The sequence below is a fragment of the Periplaneta americana genome, chromosome 2 (assembly GCF_040183065.1).
Source record: "Periplaneta americana isolate PAMFEO1 chromosome 2, P.americana_PAMFEO1_priV1, whole genome shotgun sequence".
Classification (NCBI taxonomy): Eukaryota; Metazoa; Arthropoda; class Insecta; order Blattodea; family Blattidae; genus Periplaneta; species Periplaneta americana.
Genome location: NC_091118.1, coordinates 126,966,455 through 126,980,342, shown reverse-complemented (window position 1 = coordinate 126,980,342; position 13,888 = coordinate 126,966,455). Strand labels below are relative to the sequence as shown.

Below are 13,888 nucleotides of genomic sequence, written 5' to 3'. Positions count from 1 at the left end.
GAGTCGACCTAACTTGCCACACACCGATTAATAATTCAAATATGTCTTGCGCTAAGAAATTGTAATAAAGTTCTTTGTCAATAAATATATTCTTAGGTGATAGAATAACACTGTGTTAGATTCTGTTCAAGTTCAGAGCGACACGGTGAAAACAACTATTTTAGATTTTAAAACATTACGAATTCAATTGATGTCCATAGTTTATGCGGAGGTTTTTATATTATTTTTATTACGTTGTCTATGGCATAAGGTTTATAATACGATGTTGTTAATTTTGAAATATTAAAACCGTTGTAGAATGTACCCAATATCCATACTTAAACATAGATTTTCTTAAAGTCACTGAAAGTAGAACGGATAATTTCACATTACGTAATGCACGTAATAAAATTAATTCTACAGAAAATTTCCTCAATATTTAATTTAATTCTCAATAGTATACAATTTTCTATCAGTTACTGAAAAAGGCAGCCTATATCAAGAGAATTGGATAGATGAAAATATCAAGAAATTTGGTGATAATTGAATAGGGATTGATGAATTGGAGATGCTGGGTTATACTCGTAGACAATAATACACACGCAGGCCATTCATCGTCACATTATGCTAAGTGTAAAATTTTATTTTGATATGGATGAAGAAATGGCTTATAAATGGTGGTCACGATAGCTCGAAACTTAAAGATACTATTTTGTCCAACGGCCAATAATTAACATAGCACCTAATCTTTGAAGTTTCTTTTGATGCAGTATTGTATTGTATTTATTTATTTACATCCCATGGTATCCGTACATCGCTTCACAACTAGAATATGAAACATGTCAAACGAAAAAAGAAAAAAAATCTTAATAGTACTATAAAGTCTTAATTATTATAGTCACAGTCTAGTTGAAATATACTTGGTGTTCAGTTCAAAGTGTGTCATGGCTAGCTGTATGCCGTCATGTGGCTAGTCGATTAGCCTAGAGAATTCAATCTTCCTACACTTCCGCAGAGGTGTATTATCTATTTGCCAGAGAAGTTGCCTAGCAAGTACGGCGTTCATTCTGAAGAGTATTTACCAATACTTACGGTAACGCCGGTAGTGGCAGGAGTATGAACTGTTTGGAAACACGTACTGAGGTGAGTTTTTTTCTTACTGTCGAGATATGGGGAGAGTGTTAAGACGATTACTTACGTATTTGTTGACATTAATTTCGACAATCAACATGGACACGGAGCATTTGATTTGTGTTGTGGAATGTTGCCGTACGCAAACGATGATAACAAATACCCTGCGTACGACTTGTCCTCGCAAAACACAGTTCGAAAGAGGTTATGGTAGCACACAGACCGTACATATCGCCATCTGTTGCTACGACGTTCAAGTTATACAGTACACGTTCTCAAGTTGAGATTGAACACCTTGATTAATAGGCAACTTCTCTGACATAAAAGCTGAAACTTGCTTCAAATCGCTGACTCATCAACAGTGACGTCATAACAAACTTTGAAATGAACACCCAGTATACAGAAGAGTTTTACAACATAGTCCACTAATATAACACAAAGTTTTAGTATCGATACTTAATACAAGACAGAAATATTCATGAAGCGTTTTTGAATGTCATGAATTCACCTACAGAATAGAAGGCGTGAGAAATTAGATACTTAATTAATTTGGCCCTAAATAATCATATGTTTTGAGTTTGGTTTTTTATCTCCATAGGGATGCCATTAAAATTTTTTATTTAGCGTCCGAGACGAATATATGGAGTCCAAATGTGCCATCCACGGCCAACAATTAACATGGCGTCTAGCCTTTGAATTTAGTTATTGTAGTAGCTCAAGGCTTGAATCAATGTATCAGGTTACTGTTCATTCAATACTTATCACTTAAAACAATGAATTATATCATTTAAATATAATTTATTTTATTCTATGAAAGCGCTTTCGCCTTACGGCATCATCAGGTCTCATCTGAACATGACAAAAACACATTATAAAATATCTGATTGACAAATTACAACATGCATGAATTGTGCCATTACGACAAAAACTAGAAACTCAAATGCGTTTTTTAAGAGCATGTCAGAGTTTAGTGCAAATGTGATTTTTAAAGTATTTGTACATAATTTTTTAATGTGAAAAAGTCAGAATTACAAAGTATTCTGTACAATAGATATGTCTTAATTATAAAACAGTTAAAATTCAATTAAGACAGTTGAAAAACATATGTTGAATAAATTAGTTGTACATATTTGTTAAAATTACATCTGTGTTATGTTGACAGGTACTATCAGTTATCGAATCAAAGATTTAGAAATATCTAATTAAATGTCCAGCAGTGGTAATTACAGATGGATAGTAACTTGGTCGTAATATTTGTTGGTGGACGTTAGAATGCATAGAAATGTCTGAAACGAGTAATTTTACTATCATTGAATGCAAACGAGATATACTGTAATATGTTTTTAATTTCACTTATATTTAATGCAAAATTGTTAAATGTTAAAGTCATATGAAGATATTTACTGGGATCCATACATTGATTCATTGGTAACTTATCTGAAAACAACAATGTTTATCAAGGATTGAAGTTGTTGAGTCTAAATGCACTGTCCACAATTAAAAATATAGCTCTATCCTCTAATATACAGTACTATCCACAGTTGACATCTTCTATCCTATAATTGACCTCTGCACTTGTTTGTATTATATTGTATTTATTTACATTCTGTGGTATTCGTACATCGCTTCACAGCTAGAATATGGAACATGTCAAAACTATCTTAATTGTAATACAAAGTCGTAATATGTACAGAAGGGTTTTACAATATACTAGTATAATACAAGGGATTGGTGTCAATACTTAAAACAAGAAAGAAATATTCATGCAGTGTTGCTGAATATCATAAATTGATCTACAGAATAGAAGGCGTGAGAAATTATATACTTCTTTAATTTGGCCCTAAACAATCTTATGTTTTGAGTTTGATTTTTTTATATCCGTAGGGAGGCTATTAAGCATTTTTATTGCCATATGACGCACTCCTTTATGAAAGCACTATAGACTTGCCGATGGAGTATGAAAGTCATTTTTGACGAGTAATTTATACTATGAACTGTTGAATTAGTTGCTAAGTTTTCACGTTTACATAGGACGAAATTTCTTAATAAAGAAATAGACTAACAAGCCTTGTACATTACTTACAGTTTTTTAAAATGATTTCCTGGATTTGATACCTTCTATCCTAATTACTATTATTTGTAGTGGTAATATACTGTTACTATCTGTAGAATTTCCCAGAATATCAATCCAGAACTCATCGAGTGGAAGTATGCAAAGTAGCCTATATTGTTTTAAGGAAATTATACGTATTTACTATCTTTTACATAGATCTAATAGCCAAATATGCACAATTTGGTTTGAAAGTTATTTCTTTAATATCATTTTCCAATGCAATATATTATCCATTTGTAAGCCAATAAATTTAGTTGATTATAGGAACTCTAGACTTGACGCTATTGAATCTAACTATGGCGCCCAGAGCCCACATTTCCTTCAGATGACTTTTCTCTTATACCATAAATCACCTCTGTACAGACCGATTATTTAGTCCTGACAGCTCAGCGACGCGAAAGAGGGAAAGTATTAGGAGGAGGAGGAGAGTTCCGGAATAGAGATAAGGGCGAGCGGTCAGTAAAGGAATGCAGTACAGTTTAATTGTACTGGAAACATACCTCTCTACCGCACGCATGATATCCGATCGCTCCGAAGGCAAGCTAGTGAATAACCCAAACACCCCTTGGCGTAACTAAATAGATTCACCTGACCCAGACGCAGATCGCCGGCAACCCTCAGGACTAAATAATCATACTGTACTTGTTCATTACAAGAAGATCGAGGCTTGAAACTGCTGAGTCTAAATGTGACATCCACAGATAACAACAAACTCATTGATTACAGAAGATCGAGGCTTGAAGCTGTTGAGTCTAAATGTGATATCCATGGATGATATTGAACTCCTTGATTACAGAAGATCGAGACTTGAAGCTGTTGAGTCTAAATGTGACATCCACGGATGACAACAAACTCATTGTTTACAACAAGGCTTGAAGCTGTTGAATCTAAATATGACATTCACGGATGGCATTGAACTCCTTGATTACAGAAGATCGAGGCTTGAAGCTGTTGAGTATAAATGTGACATCCACAGATAACAACAAACACATTGTTTACAGAAGAACAAGGCTTGAAGCTGTTGAATCTAAATGTGACATTCACGGATGACATTGAAATCCTTGATTACAGAAGATCGAGGCTTGAAGCTGTTGAGTCTAAATGTGACATCCACAGATAACAACAAACACATTGTTTACAGAAGAACAAGGCTTGAAGCTGTTGAATCTAAATGTGACATTCACGGATGACATTGAACTCCTTGATTACAGAAGATCGAGGCTTGAAGCTGTTGAGTCTAAATGTGACATCCACAGATAACAACAAACACATTGTTTACAGAAGAACAAGGCTTGAAGCTGTTGAATCTAAATGTGACATCCACGGATGACATTGAACTCCTTGATTACAGAAGATCGAGGCTTGAATGTAAATTTGCTGTCCAAAGCCGACATACTTTTCCCGGAAGTGACCTTTTCTTAATTACGGGAGAATGAGTTTTCAAGTTGTTGATCTTAAATGCGACTACCATGGCCGACATGTTCTTTCTGATAAGTGACCTCTCTGTTTGTTGATTACAGGAGCTCGAGGCTTGAAGCTGTTGAGTCTTAATGTGCCGCCCACTGCTGACATCTTCCAGCCCGTGACAATGAGCTGCGAGTACGACCTGGAGGGCGGAAACCTGTATTCTGTTAAGTGGTACAAGGACGATTGCGAGTTCTTCAGATTCATGCCCGACTACGAACCTAAAAGCCAGGCATTCCATACACCGGGCATCTCTCTTGATGTAAGTGCCAAACATTGTACATACCAATAGATAAATTTTATGAAAATCTGACATGAGGAATTTTCCGAAACTTGATAATTTCAGATAGAACTATGTAATATTAATGTGATATTATAGCCCGTGAGATCTATGTTTTCGCGTCCCATCCTGCTACCAATTTGTTTAAGAATGTGGAAAAATATTATCAAGCCCATTGAATATAATCTTGCCAATATAAATGTTATTCGCTTGTAATAATTACAGACCATTTTCGACAAACAGTTTCAATATTTGCGGGCTATTGCATACAAACAAGCTACTCTGCAAATTGGTAATATGCCAAATGTACCGTAACATTAAAATAACGCATATTCTTAACGGTTTGTAACATTTGTTATATAAACAAATTTTAACTTTCCCGTGTTAATGATGAAATTATTATGGTATTTTATCTTAATGAATAGTTTTTTTTATTGTCCAATTTAATAAACCCTAGATCACCTAGAGGTATATTAGGGTTATAGTTGGCATCAAAATACATATTTTATAACCAATAAACAATAGTAAAGTTATATTATAAAATAATGATCACAGTTACAATTCACATGAATTATGTAGAAGAATCCACCCTAATGAAAGAATGGATCCTGTTAAAGATTAATGAGATGTTTGAGGAATAATCAATGCAAAAGATATACAAGAATGTCTAACCGTTTCAGAGTAAATACACGACCTAAAAGGATAATCAAGAGTAGATTAATATATCAAAGTTTGACTTTCACTTCCAAATTAATACTTAATTCATGAACAATGGAACAGTTAAGAGTAATAAAGAGATATTACAAGCAATGATTTACGGTTACAAGTTACATACATGATTCAGGAACAAGTACAATAATTAAAATAATAAGACAAGTTAATGACTTACAACTAACGAATAACGAAATTCTTGAAGGGCAATATATAATAGTATGTAGGTAATAGTGGGTAATAGTTTCACCATTAAGACAGGAAAGTTAAAAACTTGTTTATGTAACTAATTTCGACGGCCCAGTTCAAAAGGGAAACAACTCAAAATTTAAAGTTTTACGAAAGCTGAACTTTAAAGATCCATGTTGCTGTGAAAACTCCAACTAATACACTCTAGTTTGAAACTGACAATATATATATATATATATATATATATATATATATATATAACATCACTAACATAATTTGGAAGCCACCGGCGTAGCTCAGTCGACTAAGGCGCTTGTCGATGCGGAGTTGTGCTCGGCGTGGATTCGATTCTCACTTGGACTGGATTGCCTGTTTGGATTTCTTCCGAGCTTTTCCAAAACTGAAGGCGAATGTCAGGTAATCTATGGCGAATCGACCCCATCTCACCAAATACCATCCCAATTACCAATTCCATCGACGCTAAATAACCTAGTAGTTGAGACAGCGTCGTTAAAATGTAAAAAACAGGATTTGGAGTAATTTCATTGATTCTTGGTTTTTCCACACAACATCAAGCTTTAAAATGCAGGATTACCAAAACTTTAAATTTTGATCTTTTTTATTTTTAACCGGCCCGTCGATTTAGCAAATCTTTAGTGATACAGGTGTTAAAACTGTGTAATGAAAATGTGTATATTTTTCTTTAAGATTAATAAATATGGGTTAACTCAGAATCTGTCACTGAAATATGAATTATGGTGACTTGTGATACAAATAATTTAAGAGTTATTTTCTTTTTCGCAAGCCCTCTTACAAACAAGTTCTGCACAGTTTAAACTTCGATGAACGGATTAAAAGATTCACTTCAAACTTATGAACATAAAATGGTGTATTTATGCATACTTACGAAATGCTCTATCCGACTTACTTTATAAATTCCCTTAATGAAGTTAAATTTTTACTTTACGGTATCGGCATATTTCCATTATCATATAGCGTAGCTGCCAGTGACAATCTATGCCTAATTGAAACAAAACATAAATATATAAATGATATACGTGCTAATTTATGAATTTCTTATTCTTCATTAGTTAATGTATATTGATGATGATGTTGGTAAAATAATAATAATAATAATAATAATAATAATAATAATAATAATAATAATAATAATAATAATAATAATAAGTGAGCTTGAAATTTTATGTAATGGCCAGATGTAATTTCATTTACATGGCATATAATATGTGGTTATTTAATAGAATTATGGCGAAAATCTGCTTCATATTACAGGATATTGAAACGTGTATTGGCACATATAAATGCGAACTACAAAACAAGTTTTTTTTTTTTTTCAATTTGGTTCGCTTTGTCCATTACGCATAAAGTAAAATACTGTTGTTAAAAGTGCATTTATTATGAGGGAAGTAATGTACGAATTTACGTAAAAAATTCATTATAAATATTCAATTCATTGTGAACGTTAAACTGTATAGAACAATTTATGACCGAAAGCTTTTGTAGATTTCACACAATATTATCTTTGTATATATTTTTTATGCATTTTAAAAATAGGGAGTTCAAATATGAGTCCGAAATTATAAGATAGACTGCATATGAAAAATTTATTGAAGCACCTATTCGTTCATCACTGGACTTAAATGTGATTAATTTTTCATAAGATATGAAGGCGATTACCTTATTTTATGCTTCGACATTTAGTTTTTTAATAAGGTTCGTTTAAAATTGCTTTAACGCGAGGTTATATCGCGACTGTTTGTTGGGAGTGGTACATTATTTTTTCTTTTACTACCATCTAACGGCCACTACGGAGGCATGATTACTTCTGAAGTTTTTCTGTCTACTGGAATGTACCGCGTTAAAAGTAATGAACGCTTTCGATATAATGCCACCTATTGGCCTTATCTGAATAATCTGCAGTGATATGCACCATGTAGGCCTGTAATGTTGAATTCTGATCTTGCGAATTAGTAAAATTGTTTCTGTCATGGAAGTGGAAACGAATTCGGCATTTAGCTTTGTAATGACTAGATTCTTGAGGGAACCACTGGAACCACAATCAGATTGGCCTGGCCTCCAGGAGACCTTGGTCTAGTGTTTTGTCACTGAACCATCTCGCTCGGTCAATAATTAGTTCATCCGAATATTTTGAATTTTTACACTTTTTGTTATGGAAATTTCTACATTTAACATACAACAGATAAATATGGCTGCAACAAAAAAAATTGAGCTTTCCTCATAAATAGTTATAAAGTAATTATTAAGGAATTATTTTAGTATTTAGTATTTATTTATTTAACCTGGTAGAGATAAGGCCGTCAGGCCTTCTGTGCCCCTCTACCAGGGGATTACAACTATAACATGAACAATAAGATTATAATTAATATTAAATTTACAATTACAATTACAATAAAAATTAAAGTACGACAAGAATACCTGATTAATGAAAGCTAGACATTTTATCATAGAAGTTAAGAACAAAGAATATTTTTGAATGTACTAAATTACAAATTAAACCTACAATAACAAAATTCTATAGTGATGAAATTACCGGATATTTTCCTACGTCGATGATTGAATGCAGAAATTAAAGTCGTTCTTGTTGACCTAGTACTTACAATAATAATTAATTGTTATAATATTCGTGGTTCACGGGATCAAACCTGTCCGAAGTCGATTGGTTTCTAACAATGATAACATGTCTCCTGTGAATATGAAAGTAAAATAGTGTTTCGTGTCGAATATTTGTGATATACAAAAGAAGTTTCTGCCTGATTGCATTATCCAAATAAAAGTTAACAGCCATTCTCGCCTACGTTCAAAATTTTGGTATCAAAATTTGCTCATAGCAGTGGTGTAAATGTATGTTGTGATCTAATCCTCCGCCCATAATCTACAATATCATACTATACACAGAAGAAACATTATGATAGCATTATTTACCACAGGCTATATGTCGTTCCTCTTCAATGAGATATTTAATGGAAAGTTCTCTTTTCTTGAAGTGAGTAAGAATTCATAGCACTGCACGCGACTGCGAAGGGAGAAACTGTTTTTTCACCGACGCGACGTATACTTTGCATCGACTCTTATCTTGCCCCAGCTGATGGCTGCAGTTGTTCCACCGAGATCAAATGAGCGTTCTTTGTTGCAGAATTATATGGAAATGTTTACGTTAGGACAGAAATTACATTACTTGGTTCATACTGTAATTCTCCGAAACCCGTTTATTTTAGTTATCTTCTTCCTGAAAAAATATGTAGTTTGCAGACTTTTAAGCTTCCTCACATCTAGTTACTTATAAATACATGTATGTATATGGATTACCATTGGTTACAATCATTGTACATTGAAAGAAAATCGTAGATGGTATTCATTCATAAAAGTTTAAATTAAACAACAATTTTACTAATAACATACCACTTGTATTACAGCAGTAGTGTCAGAGTTGTAAGCTCCAAAACCGGTTGTGGAGCTAGAGAGTGCAGTCGAAGCGTGAACTTGTTTATGTCTGTGGAAACTTTTTTATTTTATTGGGTTATTTTACGACGCTCTATCAACATCTAGGTTATTTAGCGTCTGAATGATATGAAGGTGATAATGCCGGTGGAATGAGTCCGGGTCCAGCACCGAAAGTTACCCAGCATTTGCTCGTATTGGGTTGAGGGAAAAACCTCAACCAGGTAACTTGCCCCGACCGGGATTCGAACCCGAGCCACCTGGTTTCGCAGCCAGACGCGCTGACCGTTACTCCACAGGTGTGGACTCTGTGGAAACACCGGAGCACGCAACGAGTCATAGTGGAGCGCTCCGCTCCGTTTAGTCCCTGTCTGACAACGCTGTGTTACAGTATTACTTAACACAAAGAACACAAATTTCCTAATATGGTGCAGAATTAAAAACAAACATATATAGCATCTTTAGTTCTACTAATATGCCTTATTATAATTAAATAATTAGTTTTCATAGTGCCCTTCAACATAAGGTTTGCACAATTTTATTGTCATATTCTGAGTGTTCACTGCAGACAAAGAAAATGAACATTTATTGATATAATTTCCTCCACACTGTATTGTAATTCAGACGCATCAGAACTTTCGCTGTGAATGTACCACAGCCTGTTATAACACCATAACTACGTGTATTTATCTTTGACATTATAGGTCTAATCTTTTTGTCTGGCTTTTAATTGTTTCAGACATTTTACTTTCTTTAACTTTAGATAATTTTCAATGTTGAAATATGTACACCAAGGCAAATGTAGTGGCATTCCACAATAAAAGCTTTGTAATAAATAGTGGGAGAACTACATGCTGCGAACGATAATCTGATTCCACAGTACACTGTAATTTGTTGTTTGCGTTATTTAGAGACACCATCATCCAACGAAGTTATCCGGCTATTCATGACTGTGTCACTTCCATTATCAGATGTCTTGATTATAAAAACTTTGCGGAAAGATAATCGTCAATCTATAGTTTCATTTTACAATTAGAAATATGTCATTTAACCCGGCGCTGGTCGCTACTTTAACATTTTGCTAAGTAATTTTATCAGTTGTGACGAAATATTTTCTATCATGCCTTCTTAAAGTTAATAGATCCCTAATCCTTTTCGAATTCATTATTTTCTTTTAAAAGTTTCTAAACCTTTTTCTGAATACATGTATTTTTCCAGTAAATTTACCTCTTGTAGAATACTTTGCAGTCCACAAGCCAGTTGAACATAAATACGGTCGTGAAGTGTTAAAGGAGATATGGACATTCTTTTCTAAGAAACTACATATTGTTATACATAAAAAGAAGACCCGAGAATTAAGAAAACATGTGTTCTCACTTCCGTTCGATATTTCATCCTTCTCAAAAGTTATAACAGAAAAAAATCTATTACTGCGCTGGTTTCAGCAAAATTCCGGATATGCGACCACCCGGATGATACTGTAGGCTATATAGCGATCTCGCTCGTGTTAAACTCTTTACTGGTAATATTATATTCTTTGCCAAACAAAATTGAGTCCACGTGTCATGGACCATAGTCCTTGTTTTATAACTTTTTTCCATGAGGAGATCCATATATGGTTTGCATAATTTACATCCCACGATTATATGTTGGATTTTTCCCATCTTCCCACATGTGCATTTAGGAGAATCTAGTATTTTGATTCTAAGTAAATAGGTAGTACAGTACATAAGGCCATCTGAAATGTAACTTTGAAGAATAAGTTTTCCTTAAGTTCATACAGAGTATTAATAAATTTAATAGTGCTCTTCTACACTGAACTCGCCTAAGTTTATCGCTTGTTCAGCCGTACAATTTATTTCTCTCTGTGTACGTTTTCAAAAGGAGTATACGGTCATGCACTGAATATGTAACCATTGCAATGCATTACACAACGTAAGAAAATAATCTACTCTTATTCTTAGCTGACTCACTGCGTGTTTTACCACCGCCTGTCAAGGACCGACTGGAACAACAAACACGTGGAGAGCGTTACGTTATACTACGTAAATTTTAATCCGACGAAGCGCTGTGAGTTCGGAGATGCAAGGAGCGATGGTAGAGGGAAAATAATGCTGCTGGTAGGTCGACTGAAGCACAAGGAACATTCTCTTAAACCCATTGTATTTTGCAATTCATTTTTATATTTCAGATATGTCTAGTAATGTCATAAAATAATGTTATAAATTTTCAATCAAAGACACAACTATCTGCAAATGTTTATTTGCTACATGAATATAAGGTATATAAACGTTTTCGCCTTGTGGGGCATCATCAGATATATTAAAATTATGTGATCTGAACTTAGATTAAATTATATTTATAAAAGCAAATACGAACAGTGTGTAATACATGGTGATAAAATTTCATGAGTTATATATATATACTAACTGTAACAAGAAATAAGATAAAATGATGAATTTCAATGTAGTGTAAATTCAAATATGATTAAAATTGGAATTGTGTGTACATATAACTCATGTTACATTATAATACATATTTATCAAATAATGTAATGCAAATTATGATCATGTTAAAATGAATAAATGGATAAAATCTTGGGTTATAGTTATTCAATGTTTAGAAAATGACACGTCTTGGAGAATTGTGTATCATACCGAAGTTTGTAGTAATCGATGTTGTAGGTAGATTGTGATGTGCGTATAAATTATCATTCATATACTGTAAACATAAAAGTATGATTTATTTATATAAATATGAGCATTATTTTGTGATCAAATGGGATAGAAGTCTATTTTGCTTTTGGATGATGTGAAAAGGTGTTAAGATTACTTTCATATTACCACAATAAAGATAAAAATATAATTAATGAAAATTTACTAAACTTTAGAAACCCGCTTTACACAATTTAAAGTAGATCCATTTACATCATGACACGCCGTCTTTCAAATAGTTCCCTTCAATATTACTCAGCCATTACACAGCAGAACACATACGATCACTCAACTTCAGTCTACTTCAAACCATCAACACTCCCACATACATCGAGACATATACGTACGTAAGTAATTTGAAAACCGTTATTAATATAATATTACACAAATTAATACCCCATATTCACTTTCATAGAATTAATTATTTATTCTCATATAATTTCTTTTAAAATAGTTCAAATTGATCGAAATATTAATGGCAACATTTCTTGTTTTTACAGAATTCTTCCATACACACACACATCTTAATTAAACATAGTAATTCAACAACGATATGCATTATAAAAGATAGATTATTTAGATCTAAAGGATCAAGGATTACCACTATTTGCATCGAAACTAGACAACATTTAGATTACAATCAAGCAAAGTACCCGTAAGTAATCTTAACACCTTTTCATATCATCCAAAACCAAAATAGACTTCTATCCCATTTGACCACAAAATAATGTTCATATTTATATAAATAAATCATACTTTTATGTTTACAGTATATGAATGATAATTTATACGCACATCACAATCTACCTACAACATCGATTACTGCAAACTTCGGTATGATACACAGTTGTCCAAGACGTGTAATTTTCTAAACATTGAATAACTATAACCCAAGATTTTATCCATTTATTCATTTTAACATGATAATAATTTGCATAACATTATTTGATAAATATGTATTATAATGTAACATGAGTTATATGTACACACAATTCCAATTTTAATCATATTTGAATTTACACTACATTGAAATTCATCATTTTATCTTATTTCTTGTTACAATTAGTATACATATAACTCATGAAATTTTATCACCATGTATTACACACTGTTCGTATTTGCTTTTATAAATCTAATTTAATCTAAGTTCAGATCACATAATTTTAATATATCTGATGATGCTCCACAAGGCGAAAACGTTTATATACCTTATATTCATGTAGCAAATAAACATTTGCGGATAGTTGTGTCTTTGATTGAAAATTTATAACATTATTTTATGTCATTGTATTTTGATAAAGTTATCTTTTACAATAAAATAGTTTCATAATTTCATTCAGAATAACTGTAAAATATTTATTTATATTTTCTGTGTTTACGAAGTTTGTCATATTTTGTTTCGGGTAAATTCTTTATTTCTCAATGAATCTATAAAAACTGCAAATTATATTTGTATATTACAAGCAAATAAATGAATTAACACCATCTTGGTGTAGGGTTTGCGAACGGAAATAGTTTTTTTTTAACTTAGTTATTTAAAGACGCGTCCACACCTGGCCGCGAAACCAGGTGGCCCGGGTTCGGTTCCCGGTCGGGGCAAGTTACCTGGTAGAGGTTTTTTCCGGGGTTTTCCCTCAACCTAATATGAGCAAATGCTGGGTAACTTTCGGTGCTGGACCCTGGACTCATTTCACCGGCATTATCACCTTCATCTCATTCAGACGCTAAATAACCTGCGATGTTGATTAAGCGTCGTAAAATAACCTATTAAAAATTATTTCACGACTCTGTATCAACTACGGTCATATTTAGCGTCGATGAAAGTGG

At 33.0% G+C, this 13,888-nt stretch overlaps 1 protein-coding gene across 1 annotated transcript in view; it reads left to right on the top strand.

The window, feature by feature from the left end:
* The first annotated feature begins 4,737 nt into the window (after positions 1-4,737).
* The window catches only part of LOC138694564 (uncharacterized), a 176,974-nt gene continuing 167,823 nt past the window's right edge, over positions 4,738-13,888 (top strand). The window contains exon 1 of the mRNA XM_069818423.1: positions 4,738-4,949. Coding sequence (XP_069674524.1) covers positions 4,812-4,949 — 138 coding nt within the window. The 5' untranslated portion in view covers positions 4,738-4,811. The remainder of the gene's footprint in view (positions 4,950-13,888) is intronic.